Source organism: Canis lupus, chromosome 13 (genome assembly GCF_011100685.1).
Source record: "Canis lupus familiaris isolate Mischka breed German Shepherd chromosome 13, alternate assembly UU_Cfam_GSD_1.0, whole genome shotgun sequence".
Taxonomy (NCBI): Eukaryota; Metazoa; Chordata; class Mammalia; order Carnivora; family Canidae; genus Canis; species Canis lupus.
This window is the reverse complement of record NC_049234.1, coordinates 44,514,910-44,535,062: the sequence shown is the minus strand read 5'-3', so window position 1 is coordinate 44,535,062 and position 20,153 is coordinate 44,514,910. Positions and strand designations below refer to the sequence as shown.

Sequence of the window (20,153 nt, the reverse complement as noted above, 5' to 3'; positions counted from 1 at the left end):
GCAGGCTCCATACACCGGGAGCCCGATGTGGGATTCGATCCCGGGTTTCCAGGATCGCGCCCTGGGCCAATGGAAGGCGCCAAACCGCTGCGCCACCCAGGGATCCCCAATTAATTGATTTTAAAAAATAAATAAAATGGTTACCCCACAGATGAATTGAATGGGTAGAAATGTGGTTGAATTTATTTTTTTGTGGAAAGAAATGTTATTACAGGTTAGTTCATACAAATGTATAATGTGACCTAAAGCAGAGATACCACGCTTTCTATCTGATAAATATTAACATTAATCAATGCATCCGATAATAGAAATATGGAGGGCCTAGAAAGTAGTGTCTTATTATACGAATTTTACTGAATAACACATATACCCTAATTCCGTGTATTCTGAAAGTTCTCATTTCACTCTAATTAAAAAAGGCTATATGTTAATTTGAGAGGGAAGGAGAAAAGATGAGGTAATGGTCCTCCTAATGAGAAATGTTATTTGTTCGTAATGGTTTCGTAATTGATCTGATTCATCTCTGCCACCTTTTGGACCATAGCTCCTTTTCTGATGATGATGGTGATGATGACAGTGCCTCCATGTTTGAAGAATCAGAGAATGAAACCCCCCATGCAAGGGATTCCTGTAGAAATAACTCACAGAGAAGGGATCCATCACAGAGGTGAGCAGTATGAGCTACTCCTCCATAGCTCTTTTTAAACTCTTATTTAGATGAAATATAGGTATTCTACTCCTCTATTTAGTGGGCTTGACAAATGCTCCTGCTACCCCCACTTCAGAGGATCTTGGGAGTCACTTGCTACTCACCTTTTCCTCTCTTGGAAAACTGCCACAGCCTGGTGACTATTCATGTCCATGGGGCCTCAAGTCACAAACACCCTTGCTGGTCATTTTCAGAGGCCTGTCTTTCTTTGTCCCTGAAGAACTTCATGCCCCAGTCCCCTATGACTCCTTTCTGACCCTTCTTTCAGGGTCCTGAAGCAATTGTACGTGGGAGGGGTTGGCTGTGCTCCTCTAAAAAGCTGTGTCCCATTTGACCCTACTTTTAGGGAAGTCGAGCACTAGTGTGAGCAGCTAGAAAAGAAAAGCTAGAAGTCCTTCATAGGAAATGAAACACTCATGAAAACTTCCTACCCGTGACTCTGAGGGTGTGAGGGGAATATGGTTGTCGGTGTGGATCAGGGGCTCCCATCCTGTGGAACATATTTACTTTTACTTTGCTTTTGCTCCCTCCCTTTTTCCCCTCTCTTAATCCTTTTCCCACTGACCACCTTCAGTTTTCCCACTGTTTTTATTTATCTTTTCTTCTCTTCCCATCTTCCCTGACAATCTAAGTCTTAGGTCTCTTGCTGGCAGTTGCAGCATCCAAGGTGGCTCACTTGAGGCCACGGAGGATGCTAAGCTTGGGTGTTAGCATTGATTAATAGGTTTTTACTAATTACTTTGGTTCATAGCACTGATACTCAGCAACTCATGGAGGCTCTATATTTTCAAAAATTGTCTAGGCAGTAGTTAGAACAAAGAGTTTGTTCTTTAAGACTGTTGCTTGCCATGAACATTATACAGATGGTGATGATTATGATTTCACTGTACATCTTCATTTTTCAGGGAACAGTACCTGCCTGGTGCCATCGCGCTTTTCAATGTTAACAATAGCAGCAATAAGGAGCAGTAAGTACATTTACAATAGAACCAAAGCTTTGCTTTTAAGGAATACCAGGAAAAAGGTAGGAATATATTCGAATCTGCTATAGAGGAGATCTTTATTAGAAAAACTCTATCTACTACAATGGCAATGGTATTCTATTATTTTGTCATTTGGTTATTTATATCTGAAAAATGTGACTACCCAGATTGAAAGCAGCCTGTATGTATGAATGTAGGTATGTATGTATGTATGTATGTATGTGTATGTATGTGTTTGAATACCTACAGAAAACCATTGTCTATAGTGTAAACGCAATTGCCTCTCCTTGTGTACAAAAATAAATGAAATATCAGTAATCCCTTCTATTCTAAGCCAACGCGTCTTAGGTCAAATTTCTTAGGAGACGATCTCTGAGTGGGAGGTGTGTGCACAAAGGTTTATTGGGAGCACTCTTGGGAACGATACCTAGGAGGGAGTTAGGTGATCAGGACCAGGCTGAGGGAGAAGCTGAACTTCAGGAACAGAGTTGATATGGGGAGCTCTAGAGCAGGGATGGCCCTTCAGAGTGGTGTCATAGTCGGGTAGTGGGACTGGGCCTTTGCCCTCACGCAGTCGTTGATCAAGGGCAGTGCCTAGGATGGGGGGCATAACTTGGAGCATGGTGGCTTCCTTCAGCCAAAGCCAGCCAAAGGAGAGGGAGACTGTGACCTGTCAGCAACCAATACTCTTGGCAGGTGGGGGGAATGAGTGCCACAGTTCTGTGCACTATTGCATCCATACCCCATGCTGCTTGTGCTGTTCAGCTCCGCTTTCTTCTTACAGAAAATTCACCCTATTTGGGAACACCTCCTCTAGTAGTCTTCTTCTTATTTTCCATGAGGAAGCTTATAAGAGGAAGGTTAATGGGATAAACTGAGGTCCCTGACAGCTGCAGCTGGTCTTGAGGCTTTATCTGAAATTCCTTATGCTCTCCTTTCCTGCTCTCCTTCCTCCTTTCAAGACTCCTATCACCCCCTGGCCAGCACTTCTCCTGGTTTAGATGACTTTCTTGGTGGAATGAATGATGCAGACCCTTATCCCTGAACGATGTGAGCCCCTGGCCACGTGCCATTCTTGAGTTATAGCTACTTTATTTGTCCATTTACCACTAAAACTGGGCTGGAGCACACCAAAGACACCAGAACGGATCACCTGTGTGCCAAATATACCATCTCCCCAACCCATCATATAACAGCAAGACCATCTAGATGTGATGAAAGAAGTCAGTTACTTTTGCCAATATGGTGACTTCCTTTCGTGCCTACTGGTTTTTTGACACGAGGGACCCAAAGTGACTGGGGAGTAGCCACAGCTTAATGTTTAATGGGACACTGTGTTGCCTGTAAGGCACATGATCCACCTGGAAACCTGGAAACCTCTAGATCCACAGAGCATAAAGTTGTGAGGATGAGAAGGACATACTCCCTATGTGAGTCGCTCCCACTTAAACTCCTTGGTTCTTTGATCCATACCTGGCCATTTCCTTTTCCATACAAAGTGGATGATTGTGCACTGCTTGAAGCTGTGCCATTGGGAAGATTAACTTTATCATGATCTTTTAGAGTCACCTTTAAAGTAGGGCCATAGGGTAGACACAGCCCATTTTGGCTTGCATCTCGATGTCAGGCTGACCCATGCCTAGACCATGCTCCATCAGCTGCTCCTGTAAGACCCCCACATATGGCCATGGTGGACAATTGAGGGATGGGTGCTGATACAACAGTGGTAGATGACATGGAGGGAAGGTACCGAGCCACCTGCTCGATCCCAAATAAACCATTTCATCATATGGTGGCTTGCTGTACAACCTTATAACTTGTTAATTGTGATAGAATTCAGGTCATGGTCAGTAGTCACTCTGTGTCCCATGGTCAGTTCATCCTCTTTCAAAGCCCTATATAGTGGAGAAATGTGATGTTCTCAGGAATATCCAGATGGTCCAAGTCCCTCTAGGCTGTGTTGTGACATTAAGAAGGAGAGAGAACATAGCTCTGGAAAAGACTATAAATGTGTTCTATTTTGCATCTCATAACTATTTCTGATCGTCTTCCCTGATAGTGATAAAAAATATAACACACTCACCATGACTGACCCGGAGCATTAGGTATATGATGTAGAACTGCATGAATGCATTGCTTTTCACATTTGCCACAGTAGCTGCAATTGGGACTACTCTTTACTCTCTGCAGTCTACTGTCACCCACAAGTATCCATGGGCTTTGTGTAGGGACCAGACATTGTATTAAATGGCAATGGGAGGGAACCACCACCACTACATGCAGTAGGTCTGTAAGGACTGCATTTTCTTTTCTGTCCAGGATGTTGTTTTCAGCTAGCAGACAGGAGGCAATGTGAGGGCTTTTACTTGGCCCTCTCCATTATGTAGCTCTTACTCTATAAGCCAAGGAACTAGTAGGGCTGAAGCTTCTGCTTCATGACCAAATATATACTTCCTGCTTTTACATTGAGGAACTGGAGAAATGGTCATAGTGGGGGGCTTTAGACCCAGTGGAAGATCCGTAAGTCATATATCGTGGATTATGTTATTACTAGGTTACCATATGCTGCTTCCCCCCGCCCGACTTTAATGGGAGGCATGATATTTCAATCCCTGGGTCTCAATATCAGCTTGGGTCTCATGCCAAATAGTTTTTAATGTATCTAGAGACTCCCTTTTCCCCCAGGTGCAGCCACCTAAATAACCCACCAACAGGTTTTCTTTGGGGGAAAGACTGGGGAAATCATTACTGAATACACTTGTGGAGGTCTTGCAGGGTCCTTCGTGAGGGCTTAGCTTCTGCTTCAGTCAGTGGTTTCATTTCTGAGAATTGGCTCAGGTTTAGAAACTATCCATGAGGTTGTGACTTTTTATTGGGTTAACTTGCTCTCAACCTCCTGATCATCCATTCCTGATCTGTTTTGATTATGTATATGTTAAACAGTGTCCTGACAAGCCGAAAGGAGGTGCATCTACCTGTAGTAGAATATAGTGATCTATTAACCTCTTCCATAGCTCTCATGGGTTAAGTCCTCTGTCTACCCATGCTCACCTTAATGCTAATTATATTTATTGGACCCATCCCTCTTCTGATGAGTAAGCACTGCCACTGACCTCTCATTCCCAGATTCTGTTACCCCTATTGCTCTCAGGGAACCCAGTTCTGTACCCAGTTTGGCATCTATCACTATCAGCCCTGGCTGACAGAGGGCTGCACCACTGGGTTTTCTCAGCGATGCTGGTGCCCCTCCTACGAGCACATTCCTTATCATTTTTGTCCTCTAAACCGTGTGAGGGACTGTAGTCAGTTGGTGGGCTCTCTTCCTTACTTGGCATGTCCACTATAGCATATTACTTCTCTGAGTCTTCCTGATACCTTTCTCCACTATCCACCACAGCACGTTGTAATTTACTCCACTTAGCATGAGCCATCACCTTTTCTGAGCTTCTGGGAGACATCTAAGCAGTGTGTTAGCACCATTTCCTAGGATCTGTGGTCCGATGTTAAAACCTGTATCACAAGAATGTGCTCTTAGAGCAATCAGTTCTCCCTTATCCAGTTTTATGTTCTGTTCCCCTTTGTACGTGACAACCTTAGGTGCCAAGCCCCACTTCCTCGTCCATTCTATTTCCTGTTTCTCCTCAATAGCAGCATTCCACTTCTGCTCGGGTTATTCATGTACAGACTAAATTCATGTGTACGTTCCCATTTGAAAATTTCCTTCCTGTTAACATCCTCACTCTTCTAAAATTCTCCAGCTCTTACCTATACGTTGAGGCCTAGACCTGTCTCCCCTTAATATCCTCTCTGATGATGCTCCTGGTAGTGAGCTGCCTGTTTATTCATGTCTGAATAATAAAATTTCCCAAGGCATCTGAGCCTATTTTGACCTGAGGTCTGCCTGATTCTAGAATCCATTCTTCAGCTGATAGAAAGAGAGCCAACTGTAGAAAGAGGCCTCCAATCACATAATCTCCACTCCAGAAGAAATTGCATATAGAAAAGGATGATTTCAAATCCAGTGAATGAATCTAAGAATTAGGATTCTACTGTGTGAAGTTTTTTGACTACTCATAAAAAATTGCTTCATTTGGGATTACCCTCCCTAAAGAAAATTGATGGCATTTTCTTGAAATTCTCAAAGCTCTTACTCAGTAATAAATATAAGTGATATCAAGAAGCTTAAATCTTAAATGATTTTTTGGGGGATACATGGAGCCTGAAAGTGCACTCTTGGGGGGCTATTGTTTCCTGGATTTCCCTCTTTGAGTTTATGCCTTTATCTACTACCATTGCCTTCAATTTTCCACATGCACTAACCCAGGAATTTTTGTTTATTTGTTTTATCATCTGGGTACAGGTCCATTTTTTGTAGAACTCTCCATTAGTAGACCAGATTTTTGGTCTCTGAGCATGGGGGCAAGTCCCTGAGTGCAAGGCTCAGAATTCTTGCTCAATAGAGAGGAAAGTAAACAAGAATGGAAGTCAGAATGTAATTTGATTATGTGACTTAAATATTATTTCTTCTTTAGAGAACCAAAAGAAAAAAAGAAAAAGAAAAAAGAAAAGAAGAGGTAAGTTAGACTTTGGCATGAGTGATCCCAGATTTTTTGGCCCAGAATATTTCTGTGCTTTATTGCTAACCACAGCTCTCTCTTTTCAGCAAATCAGGAGATAAAAATGAAAATAAAAAGGACTCAGAGAAGAAAAAGAAGAAAGAAAAGGAAAAAGAGAAGAAAAATAAAGAGGAGAAAGGCAAAGATAAGAAAGAAGAGTAAGTGGCACTGAAATTAGGAATGAATTTATAATGGATTTTGGATGCAGGGAGTTTCCTGAAAGCTGTTGAGGTTTTTATAAAGGGAAAAATCCTTAATAATATGGGCTTGAGGCATCTGGCTAGCTCAATCGGTAGACCATGTGACTATTGATCTTGGGGTTGTAAGTTCAAGCCCCATGCTGGGTGTAGAGATTACTTAAAAATAAAATCTTTAGCTTTAGCTCCCCCACTACCAACAGCACCCCCCCAAAGTAGTCTTGATACTAGAAAATTTAAAAAATTTTCCATTTGAGCAAATATTTCCTTCCTTCCTTCCTTCCTTCCTTCCTTCCTTCCTTCCTTCCTTCCTTCCTTCCTTCCTTCCCTCTGCTCTCTATTGCCTCTTCATTCTTCATAGATGCTTATGAACAAATACTTTTTATTAGGTTGTGTTACATTCTTCTTTCCATACAGGTGAGAAAGAAGCCACGAGTTCCCTTTCCTGATTGTTTAGTTCCTGTAGTTCCTGATTGTTTTGTTACCTGCTACGGGGAGTGGCAACACTCCATCCTCTCATCACCCATAACCTACCAAAGAGGTCTATGGAATATCCAGAGTTTAGCATGATCTGTGCACTGTTCCTTCTCAGTGGCTGGATTGATAGAAATGGCTGTAGCACCACAATAAAACAAGGGCTTTAAAAAAGCCTAATGTAAGGTTTAATGTAAGACTAGTAATTTATCTATCCAGTGCTCACTAAGCAATTTCTTATGTCTGGCACACTCATGCCAAGCTAGTCTTCTCCCTGTAGAGTGAGCTTCTCCAGCTTACTTCTGTTTCGTTCATTACAGGTGATGGACATAACCATATTGGATACGTGAAATAAAATGTCCTAGTTCCTTGGTAACCTTCTACTTTATTTCTAATTGCTGTTAGGGAGAAGAAAGAGGTCATGGTTATTGATCCTGCAGGAAACATGTACTATAACTGGCTGTTTTGCATCACTTTACCTGTTATGTACAACTGGACTATGGTTATTGCAAGGTATCTATATATTTTTGTGGATCTTGACCTGATTCTAATTTCTAAGTTACCTGACTTAACAGTGTGGTCCAGGGCTCTTTGGGACATACCTCTTTTCTATACCACAGGCTGTAAAGAGAGGTTGCATTATTCTCAATGTGTTTTCCTAAAATCAGGAGTGGGTGCTTTGGTTCCCAATATACTTAGATGCAGAGTAGAAGGATATTTTTTAACTTTTGATTGCTGAGTCACTTAATTAGAATTTGGGGAGAAACTTTGTTATTTATTTATTTAGGTCCATAAGAAAAAAAAATGTCAAGAGTGGGGAAAAAAAAAAGATCTGGGTTGTTTTAGAACAAGATGTGTTTCCCAAGTGATTTCTCTGGTTCTCTGTCCTTTAGACAGTAAGCATCTCAGCCATCCAGAACCAAGAACATTCCTTGAAGCATTTTGGGTACAAATAGTCAAAAAGAACCTGGTTATCTGTATTTTGACATTAGCTTGAGACCATTTATTCTTATTTGATGTCTTCATGAAGTGAACTAGTGTAATGGAAAGAATGTTGGAATTCAAAAACATGAGAAAACTACATCCAACCACTCAGATTCAGAAAAGCCATGGTTGTTTAAATTGACCCTAAGGACCTGATCAGCCTTAGTGTGTTATATCTCTTAACGTGCTAAAAATTACGCAGAGAAGACTTTCATTTGCATTTGCCCCTGTTTCATTTTATTTATGCAAGTTTTTCTCTTACAGAGCATGTTTTGATGAACTTCAGTCTGATTACCTAGAATATTGGATCATTTTTGATTACCTATCAGATATAGTCTATCTTCTTGATATGTTTGTACGAACAAGGACAGGTAAATGTGTTCAACTTTGGATGTTTTGTAATTTTGCACTTTTACCTCTACAGTATAATTTGAAATTCTGTCATTGAAGCGTTCCTCAAAATAAACTCCTAAAAATCTATTTTAGAGGAAAAAGCTGTTTGAAAGCAAGAGTGCCATATACCTACCCCACAAGCTTAGGTCACTACAACTGATTCACTTTACTAGGCAACCTTTGAGTGTGGATTGGTGGCTTTCCTACCATTAACTTGCTCATGGGGTTAGTGCCATGTGAGAGGAATAAAGACAACAGAAAGATTCTGCTAGTTCTGTGGAGAAAGGGTAATTGCTACCTAACAGACAGAGAGCCAGGAAGAGGCATGGGGTAAAACCAGTATACCCAGCAGAGCTGTACTAGAGATTTTGTAACACGGTACAAATCCTTAATTCAACTTTGTGGTCATGGCGAGGCATTACTGACCAGGGAGCAGGATCTGATGGCTTCCCCTTAAGTATTCTTGACAAGTAGGTATAAGCTTATCATTTTTACACTGCTCTCTGTGTGCAAAGGTAACCACCGTACAGAGAGTAGCACTTAAGAATCATTATTTAAAATAGGGACATGCTCCAAATATCAGTGGGCTGGAGCCATGCTCTACTCACACCTCTGGTAGCCAGTCTAGGAAGGGGAACAGATTCTTTCCTTGGTGAAATGTATCAGAATGTTAAAATTCAAAGCCCACTTTGAAAATGCAGGAGAAAGTAGGATCCCAGATGTCTAAGGAAGCCTGGGGAACAAGAAGGAGAGAGAAAATGAACCTTCAAAGGACATTTATTCTTCACATTGAAGGGACAAGGAAGGAATACACATAACAGACAATAAGGCTGGTACCCAAGCTTCAGAGGTAGGGCTGGGATTCTGACAATAGACTAGCATGAGGCATTAGGCACAACACTAGGGCATTTAGAAAAATTTCTAAGAACGCTGTTCATAAAAAGAATGGCTTTACCTGGGTAGAGATGCTGGATCTACAGAGGTCTGAATATATACAAAGTATATATTCATTGCCTATAATCTCTCACTTTTGCACTTAAAGTGTTTTGTTTTTTATTTCTTCAAAAGAATATCTTATCTTCTAAACCATATTTTAATCAGTATTCATATCATATAACATTGTTAAAAGCATGTTTATTAGAAATGAACTCTTTTCTTAAAATTTTTAAAATTTATTTTAGAGCGAGAGAGCAAGTGGGGTAAGGAGCAGTGGGAGAGAATCTTCTAGCAGACTCTTCACTGCACCTAGAGCCTGATGCGGGGTTCAACCTGGGCCGAAACCAAGAGTCGGATGCTTAGCAGAATGAGTCACCCAGGGGCCCCTACTGAAAATGAACTCTTGTTTTGAACTGGATGAAGTTCCTTGAGGGTTATTTTAGGAAAATTCATAATGGCATAAAAACAAAAACATGAAATTGTTTTTTTGTTTTTTTCTATTTTAGGTTACTTAGAACAAGGACTGCTGGTGAGGGAGGAGGCTAAGCTCATAGAGAAATATAAATCAAACTTGCAATTTAAACTTGATTTTCTATCAGTAATACCAACTGATCTGCTGTATTTTAAGCTGGGGTGGAACTATCCAGAAATTAGATTAAACAGACTATTAAGGATCTCTCGAATGTTTGAGTTCTTCCAGAGAACAGAAACAAGAACAAACTACCCAAATATCTTCAGGATTTCCAACCTTGTTATGTATATCGTCATCATTATCCACTGGAATGCATGTGTTTACTTCTCTATTTCCAAAGCTATTGGATTTGGAAATGATACGTGGGTGTATCCTGACGTCAACGATCCTGAATTTGGCCGTTTGGCTAGAAAATATGTATACAGCTTGTACTGGTCTACACTGACTTTGACCACAATTGGTGAAACACCACCTCCCGTGAGGGATTCTGAGTATGTCTTTGTGGTGGTTGATTTCCTAATCGGAGTGTTAATTTTTGCTACCATCGTTGGTAACATAGGTTCTATGATTTCCAACATGAATGCTGCCAGGGCAGAATTTCAAGCAAGAATTGATGCAATCAAGCAATATATGCATTTCCGAAATGTAAGCAAAGATATGGAAAAGAGAGTTATCAAATGGTTCGACTATCTGTGGACCAACAAAAAAACAGTTGATGAGAAAGAAGTCCTCAAGTATCTACCTGATAAGCTGAGAGCAGAGATCGCCATCAACGTTCACTTAGACACTTTAAAAAAGGTGCGCATTTTTGCGGACTGTGAAGCTGGGCTGTTGGTGGAATTGGTCTTGAAATTACAACCCCAAGTCTACAGTCCTGGAGATTACATTTGCAAGAAAGGGGATATCGGACGAGAGATGTACATCATCAAGGAAGGCAAACTTGCTGTGGTGGCAGATGATGGAATCACTCAGTTCGTGGTCTTGAGTGATGGCAGCTACTTCGGCGAGATCAGTATCCTTAACATTAAAGGTAGCAAAGCTGGCAATCGAAGAACAGCCAATATTAAAAGTATTGGCTACTCAGATCTGTTCTGTCTCTCAAAAGATGACCTCATGGAAGCTCTAACTGAGTACCCAGATGCCAAAACTATGCTAGAAGAGAAGGGAAAGCAAATCTTGATGAAAGATGGTCTACTGGATATAAATATTGCAAATGCTGGAAGTGATCCTAAAGACCTGGAAGAGAAGGTCACCCGAATGGAGGGATCAGTAGACCTCTTGCAGACAAGGTTTGCTCGGATCCTGGCTGAGTATGAGTCAATGCAGCAGAAACTGAAGCAAAGACTAACCAAAGTTGAGAGATTTCTGAAACCAATTATTGACACAGAATTTTCAGCTCTTGAAGGAACGGGAGATGAAAGTAGGCCCCTGGACTCCACACAGGACTGAGAAGCTGGTCATTAACAAGGACGTGCCTCATGATCCTTTTGGTTTAGGCAACTCTAAATTGGAAGAAGAGGGAGATTCAGCTGGGGGAGTGTTTCCATAAGGAAAATGGGCTTTGGTGCAGTATACAAGGCCCGCGCACCCACTTGGGAGGTACTGTGATTAACAATCATCGTCCTTAGGATTTTTCAGAGTGGATAATGTGCAAAGATATAGAATGATTAAGTTGTCAGTATCTACATTTCCTGATTTTTTTCATATATGCTCCTTTTATGTAATACTCTATAAAAGCGAACAAGTATCCCTCACTTTCAGGCATTTTACATTGTGGAGGAGCAGCTGGGAATTACCATGTATGTCATGTTCAGGATACCATTTTAAAAAGGATTAGAATGCAATAAAGTAAAATAAATCCTAAAACTATGGTGAATATTATTTATTTGATAACTTAATAGGGAGTTTAGGATCTTTTAGAGCTTCAGGGTCATTTTAAAGATATTAGTCATTGTAGTCTAGGACTTAGGAAGGGTGGTGAAGAGAAACTTCTTATGAGAAAAGTGTGACAAATCAAACTCCACATATCTACACTAATATAGAAATACATAACATTAAAAATCATAAAATATAGGAATATTTTATAATATATTTTTTCCTTTCAAGATTTTATTTAAATTCAAGTTAGTGGGAAGCCTGGATGGCTCAGCGGTTGAGCATCTGCCTTTGGCTCAGGGCGTGATCCCGGGATCCTGGGATCGAGTCCCACATCGGGCTCCCTGCAGGCAGCCTGTTTCTCCCTCTGCCTGTGTCTCTGCCCCTCTCTGTGTCTTTCATGAATAAATAAATAAAATATTTTTTAAAAAAATAAATTCAAGTGAGTTAACACATAGTATAACATTAGTTTCTGGGGTAAAATTTAGTGACTCATCAGTTGCATACAGCACCCAGTGCTCATTACATCAAGTGCCCTCCTTAATGCCCATCACCATTTACCCCATTCCCTCTCCCACCTCCCCTCCAGCAACCCTCAGTTTATACTTTTATAATAAATTTTTTAAAAATTTTTGTTTATTTATTCATGATAGTCACAGAGAGAGAGAGAGAGAGAGAGAGAGAGAGAGGCAGAGACATAGGCAGAGGGAGAAGCAGACTCCATGCACCGGGAGCCCGACATGGGATTCGATCCCGGGTCTCCAGGATCGGATAGCGCCCTGGGCCAAAGGCAGGCGCCAAACCGCTGCGCCACCCAGGGATCCCCCTTTTATAATAAATTTTTAAAAGTCTCTGATTCTTAAGACCTGACAGCAATAGCTATTATCTTCCTTACCTGACCGGCCAGCAACAAAAAAAGGTATAAAAATAATTCCATTGCTGAATGATTAATAAAGGAAATTGTGATGTTAGAAAAGGAGATGTGTAGGTTCTGTGGACCAGCATGGCATCATCAGGCAACTTCTTAGAAATTCAGAATCTCAGGCCCTACTGTGGAGCTACTGGATTAGAAAATGCTTTTTAGCAGGAACCTTGGGTGATTCATACATTAAAGCTTGAGAAGCACCTAACTGGAGAACCAGGAAGGAGTTAATGGGATTTGTTCTAGGAATTTCAGAAAAGGGCTCTGTATGACAAGTGTGTGGTTGTGGAAGACATTGCTAATCCATCATAAACCTCTCTACTAGTTAACTCAGATGAGTTTAAAAAAAAAAGTCTTCTTACCAGAGATCACTGGAATTGATATAAAATTTCTCTCTCTGCCTGTAATGATATGACTTAACGTGACATCCTGTTAATTTTACATTTCAGATATTTATATGGACCTTGATCAGTGCACGTCTGTGGTATATTCTATTCTACCAATAGAATATTCATTGAACCGTACATGGTATTTGCAGTCTCATGTTGACATTTTACATTTTATCTCTTCAATATCAGCTGGCAAGTATTTCTTCACTACAGAGGAAGTGACTAGTACTGGAGTGGGTGGGTCGTATTTAATATATAACAATGTTTCTGCCTGACACAAGTACTCTTTTTCCTATCTTTTTTTGTTTGTTTGTTTTTGTTTTTACTTTTTATTCCTTCTTCACACGCAGACTATTCTTTGTGCTCTTTGTTGCCTGTTATAAAAACCTCTACGACACTGTAAAGAGGCTTGATTTGGTAAGGTAGGAATGGCCCTTGGCTCAGGGCCTCGCTCCCAAGGAGAAGCAGCCCTGGTCACAGCATCCAGGAGGGTGGGTACTTTGAGTCTGATTTCAACTAGAGACATCCCAGGGTTTCGACTTGATGAACTCTGACCCAGAGCTCTGGGAGTCTCTCCGATACTTATATTGGACAGGTGGCAGATTCTTGATTCAAAGACTTGGGGTCAGGAAGGCTCAGCCAATTCCTTTTCCGTGACTCCTCCAGGTGGAGGCTCAGACAGGTGGTGGCGAGGTTCCAGTTCAGAGCCCTGGAATGCAATGCTTCTGGCTTCATACCGAAATCTTTTTTAAGCAAACAAACAAACAAACAGGAAATATGGGGCTTTCGAGAGACTCATGGTAAGGATGCCGAGCTGGGTACAAGTGAGTGCCAAAGGCGAATCCCACCTTTTGGTAGTCCAAAAACTACCCAGATTCCAGACTGATTCCAGACTCCAACGAGCTGTCTTAACATATTAAGATTATGACAGGCTTGATATAAGGACAAGGGAGGGCTGGTTACAATCTGAAGGTCGTTAGTAACTGCATCTGCGAGCAGATAAGAGAGTTCTGGGACTCATTGATGGCAGGTCAATGAGGGAGCAGAAACCCAATCAGAGTCTTGCCAGTGGATCTGTTTACTCTGCACACACACACACCCCCACCTATAATGTAATTTTCTCATAGGAATAGATCACTTCAAGACTGCATGCATCTTTTAAAAACCCCAACTTTTCCAACTTGAAATATGATGTGATTCAACTTCTTACCATCAGGTGGCAATGTTGGTCTATAATTACAACCTTCACAGTTTAAAATTCTTTCTCTTCACAGAAAATATAGGTAGTAAAATCAGAGTTCTTCGGCAATAATGGGCATCCCCCGCCCAACATGAAGATTTCCAGAAGATTTTAGCATAGCACACTATATGCCAGCCTAAAATTAAAACATGATCAAATAAAATTTCATATGCAAATTTAATGGATGAAGCAAGATAAATGGAAGCATTTTAGTACTTCTTAATTTCAGAAAGTTCAACAAAGCAATAACGACAATTAAATTACAAGAAGCTTTTCATCACTCTGTAAGATATGTATTCGAGGTAAGCAAAAGAAAAAAGGGGAGGAATCAGCATTTATATTGAAATTCAGGTTATATTTTTATTTAAAATAAAAGTCTGTTGCTTTAAAAAGTGTGGAAACCACTGATCTGTTTTAACAGTGTTGGAAGTATGCCTGGCTAGGACACTGTCAATTTAGGTAATATTCTTCCTATGACTAGAGAAATGGTATTTTTGGGTATCTTTATAGACTGTTAAGAATGCAAAATACCAAACATCAGGCTTTTCAACTCCAAAGAAAAGCTTGCTGTTCGTGAGTTTATTTCTAGGTGAAGGGAGAAAGTGGGAAATGCATGGGAAGGAAATTGGAAGATGTAGAAAATGCAAAACGACTCCAGAGATCATCTAATTCACCCCTTCTCATTTCACAAATACAGAAAAGATGATTAGGAAGCACTGAAATTGGTGAGGATATAGAGTATTGAGAATTTGGAATAACAGGGGGATCTTGACCGTATGTTGGAGAGCCATATGCTAATACCCGCTAGAGCCAAGGTGGGGCTGATCTAAAACCCAGCAATTTCATTCCTTGGTATCGTCACTACAGAAACTTGGCCGCGCATACAACAGGAGCGATGTTGAAGAATGTTTATAATAGAAAAAAATTGGAAACAGCTTAAGTGTTCATCAAGAGGAGGCTAGTTACATAAATTGGAATAAATTCCAATAATGGAATTATATAAAACGTTTGGATAATAACAGAGACCATTAGGGTTTAGTTTGTGCCAGGCACTGTACAAAGATGCAGTTATTCTTTGTGAAAACTTATAAGATAGCTTCCACTGTGTTTTTGGTTTAAAAGATGAGGAGGAAAGGCAGGCACAGAGGGTTAAAGTAATTTGCCCACCACTCACGGGAAGGACGTGGAACAACTGCTCCCTGAACCCCGACAAGGCTTCAGGGTGCCTGCCCTTAACCCCTGCCTTCATGCTGACTTTTGCATGTCCACATAATATCTTCTGTAGAAAGTTTACAAACGCACAGCACAAGACTGAGCAGCATTTGTGGATCTGCACCTCTGGTGTAACAGTTTGATTAACAGGCAGGAGGATGCCTGTTATGAGCAGGAGTCAGAACAGGGCTTACACTTGGGGGGGCTGGAGAGAACAGGGTGGGAGGGAGAGTGAGACTTCTGAGGACTTCCACAGTCTGTGATATCTCAAATTTTCAAAAACCATTTGAAGGAAATAAATCCAAATGTTAAGACCTGACACACCTGCATGCAAATACATGCATTCTCTCTACAATTTTGGTAGATCTGAACTGCTTCGAATGAAGGAGAAAAGAGTAGAGGAGGTAAGTAAATTCACACAGCTAGTTCAGGACAAGGCCTGGACTTTTGACCCTTGGTCCAGTGTTTACTTGGCTTAAAAGGCTGTACTCGATTGCTTTCTACACAGACTGAGTTGAGTGCTTTACGGGCTCTACTTGGTGATAACATGTCTGTTCTCTGTATGTTTTCACTTTAAACTAGTCAGACTGCATATTGAGTACATTCGAGACAATACTTGCTAGAATTACACTGCAGGTCTGGCTCTTGGTTTCCTGATGAGTTAGAGGTGAAAGAATGCATTTTTCACCAATGCATTCCTTTGGGGTTCCGAAAATAGCAATTTACCACAAAATCACTCACTATCCTGACAATGTTGGCCCTTTAAAAGAGTTGATACTGCGTTTCTTGTCAGATCGCCAATGTCTCCTCTTTTTTAGTTGGGTTCATTTTTGTTCTATCTGGGTTGCGCATTAGCCAGTTGGACTTGGTCCAAGAAGTTACTTGAGTTAGTTCTTCAGAGATCAGTGAGCCTGTTTCCTGGGTTTGTCACAAAGATTCATGATGCCCAGAAGCACAGTATTGTGGTGGCACCAAAATCCATGGAGTTCTGTGGTATCCTTCAGTGGCCTCCTTGCTTATTCTTGGAAGAGTGACCAATGAGACAACCAGGGCACAAGGGATGAACGTTTGCCTACCATTAGCAGCAGGCTGGAGAACAGGAATGTAATTTTTTTCCCACTCATTTCCGAAAGGAGGAAATCACTCTCCCTTGTTTCTTTGTTTGCAAAAAGTACTGGTAATTAGTAGATCTACTTATGGGTGTTTCCATTGCTTCGTTCAGATACAGTGTCAAATTGCCCCCAAAGCACAAAATATATAAAATTACCGAGAAAGCATACCACAATAAAGTAACATGAAATTTACTTCAATTATATATATTTTTTATTTTTATGTCTAAGATAATTGGGTACTTGAAACTCATTGATTAAAGAGAGACAGGACTTTCCAGTGACAGAAAAGTGAGAGTTGTTCTTTACTGAGCTGAAATGATGGCTATTTCCTCTCCTTTTAGAGATTCTTAATTAAAATTTTGGTTCTGAATCTCATACTATAGACCTCTTGGTTTACCACCACTGACCTGGTTTCATTTCTGTTTTTTTACCTGAAGAGGGAGCCTGCTCTCCTGGCCTGCGTGCCAAACCAGAGAGCCTCTGCTTCCTGTCAGCTCGGAGAAGATGGTCAAAAATGAATCACAAAGGATCTAAAAATACATAATATAACTTAACCATATTTCAAACACTTATCTGCAATCAAATATGTATGCTAAAGGTGTTGACAATGTGGATTGAGTGCTTGCTCCCTGAGCCCAGTTAAGATTGCTGTCTTCGGATTACATGATCTCTAGGAACATGAAAGCCGTAACTAAATCACCTATTTGAGCTGTAAGTAGATTTGTGGGTGAAAGGAAATCAGTAAATATCACTTGTTTGAACTTTCAAGAATTTATCATAACCACGGTGATTATTAATTAAATTGCATATGACATTTAAAACAAGATCATACAATAAATGGTAAGAATAAATAGATTTTCCACATACTGATCCTGATGGGACCAGTTATACCTAACATGTTTAAATATTATCTTAAGAACCAATGGATGAACTTCAGTAGAGATAAATCCAATAATTCGCTTTAAGCAATCAAATACAGTAAAAGCCTACATAAGGAGTTTTGTAGCCTGTAATGTTCCAGGGAGGAATTACCCCCCCAAATCACAAAAAGGTAGGGTTTCTTTAGGAAGTTTTAAGAAGCAGCATTCTCTTGTCTTTTAGAAAATCATGAGACATCTAAACTTACAAAATTGTATGCACTTCTGTTTAGAGATCCCTGAATATATTTTATTACAGGTGGATGGGGTCTCAAGAATGAGTATAAGGGTGATATGGGAATAAACAGAGATGCAGGACGGAGCATAGGCCTCCAGTACAAAAAGACAAAGGCTGGGAGAGATATGCTTAAAACAAAACAAAACAAAGCAAAACCCAGCAGCAGCATCAACAAACAGACACCTGATGATTTTGAAGAGGATGGAAAGGGGGCACCTGGGTGGTTCAGTGGTTGGGCGTCTGCCTTCAGCTCAGGTCATTCAGGTAGTGACCCCGGGATCCTGGGATCAAGACCCACATCAGGTTCCCCACAGGGAGCCAGCCTCTCTCCGTGTCTCTCATGAATAGATAGATAAAATATTTTTTTAAAAAGAGAGAGAGAGAGAATGAAAAGCCTTAACACTGATTAATTCATCTATAAAGTTCCTTCTGAAGCTGATTATCCTTAGACCTGTCCCTGAGCACTAAGAGAAAAGGAATATCCAGCCTTACTGTGGAAAGAGGCCTTAAAGCTCCTCTAATCTTAAAGCCAATTATAAGGTAAGCAGAGTGACCCAGCAGCCTCTGATTTTGCTCTACTGTTTGGACTTTCCTGTTTGCTGTGCATGTAAGACACAACAGACACCGTGGTACCAAAACTCCAGGAAGGCTATTCTCACTAGGGGAACCAATGGTCCTCAGCACTGAATCATTAAGCAGAGTTTTTAGGAAAAGAAGAAAAAAATATTTCTGAGCAGAGAAAGGCCAGGTACAAGAGTGAGGGTAACAGTTTCTGGGTCAGTCTGTTCAAACTTCCCTAATTATTATGACCCATAATAAATGGCCCACGTGAAATGCATTGTAATTGTGATCCAGGAAACTGCGGCAACAAACCTTTCAGAAAGGAATACTTACCCTTACACCATGCATACCATTCTCTTGTATCTCTTCTATTTCAGTTCTTTTGGAAAGAAAAATGCTTGTTGCAAATTACTAAATTGATTTAATGATTAATTAATGGGTCCCTACTGGCCATTCGCAGGGTGGGAGGCGGGAGGCAACCTTCCAGAGAAGGATAAGTACGATTGCCCGGAAGAGGCATTCCCTTTAAATTAGACAGAGGGGGGAAAATCATGTAATGGGGAAGGTGAGGGAAAAATAAACAAGAGCAAAGGCTCTCGAAGCCTCTTTATGTAAAAAATGAAGACCTTAAGTCCTCACCATGCTGTCACCAGGAACGGAACAGAGCTTATCTAGAGTGGTTGCCTGTTATTCCTTGAGAAAAATAATGTACTGATGAATCATTTTGTTGCCAGATGGTTCCATCTCTGTCTCTCTCTCTCTATCTTTAAGTGATAATCTGAATGTCAACCTCATCTGCAGGAACTTCCCTTCTGGTTCTTAGAAGATTTTCTTTCCACACATTCAGAGAAATAGTGAGTCTCTTACTAGATCACAGATGAATGGCAAGAATGTTTTGCAAGGTGCATCAAATCTACTCAGAACTTGGACTTCTCCGATTTTATTTCTTCCTTTGAGAGAACCCGGTGACTGTGGAAATGAGTTCTACTATTTTAGGAGCATTAGGCGGTGTACAGCACACCGTCACTCCATATTAGGAACTAGCTACCACGTTTCTGGTATCACAGTTTTGATGCAAACCCTGGAAAAATAAATGCAGCAGAATAATCCAACAACAAGCCCAGAAGAGAACTTGAGATGTCGAGTGAGCTATTGCTGACCTCCCATGAATAATCTCTGACAATAATGTCTAAGCACTTTCAAAGGCCTCAAGGAATTAAAAATTGATCACCTCTTTTAAGCTAATGAGTCGATTCTCTGACAGCCATCTCATTACCTTTGGAATGTTTTTCCAATTCTTTTAATGACTTTCGATTACAGGTCTATGTCACATTCGTTGAAATCAAATTACCAACCTGCCTCCACAAAACTGGGTTATTTGTGTATCACATGAGTCTAGAAGTGGGTTCTGCTGCCAGTGGAAGATAATAATGACTCAGTAGAATTCAGGAACTGGTTTCGACATGATGGATCTATATTTACCTCTTGTGCTGGAGTCCAGAGGCAGAAGAGGGCCGCTGTGACATTTTTCAAAGACGTCTTCAGGGATATTAGCTCCTAACTGGGCATTTTGACAGATCTACCTTTCATTCCCCAGGTCTCCTCTCCCGAGACCACCTCACCGCCTGAGATGGCTCATCCACCTTCTACCCCATTCACACATTAGGCATCAGGAAAGAGGAAGATAAGACAAAGGCCATTGTGTTCGGGAAGCTTTCCACCTCCACTTAGGTCTGGTTGATGAAAACTTAGTTGTGTGGTTACACCTAAGAGCAAGAGAGGCTGAAACAACATAGTTTTTACTATGGGATATATAATATTATATACGTGGTCTAGCCCATATACAATAGCTGTAAAATAATAGTGTAATATATACCGTATGCAATACATAATAATATAAATCTGAACAATATATTTTAGTAC

General features: G+C 40.7%; 1 protein-coding gene across 1 annotated transcript in view; it reads left to right on the top strand.

Annotated features, from left to right (window-relative positions):
• CNGA1 (cyclic nucleotide gated channel subunit alpha 1) overlaps positions 1 to 11,630 on the top strand; it is a 33,262-nt gene extending 21,632 nt beyond the window's left edge. The window contains 7 exon segments of the mRNA NM_001003222.1: positions 545 to 667; positions 1,615 to 1,677; positions 6,225 to 6,266; positions 6,356 to 6,466; positions 7,385 to 7,492; positions 8,228 to 8,334; positions 9,799 to 11,630. Coding sequence (NP_001003222.1) covers positions 545 to 667; positions 1,615 to 1,677; positions 6,225 to 6,266; positions 6,356 to 6,466; positions 7,385 to 7,492; positions 8,228 to 8,334; positions 9,799 to 11,213 — 1,969 coding nt within the window. The 3' untranslated portion in view covers positions 11,214 to 11,630.
• Positions 11,631 to 20,153: the final 8,523 nt, after the last annotated feature.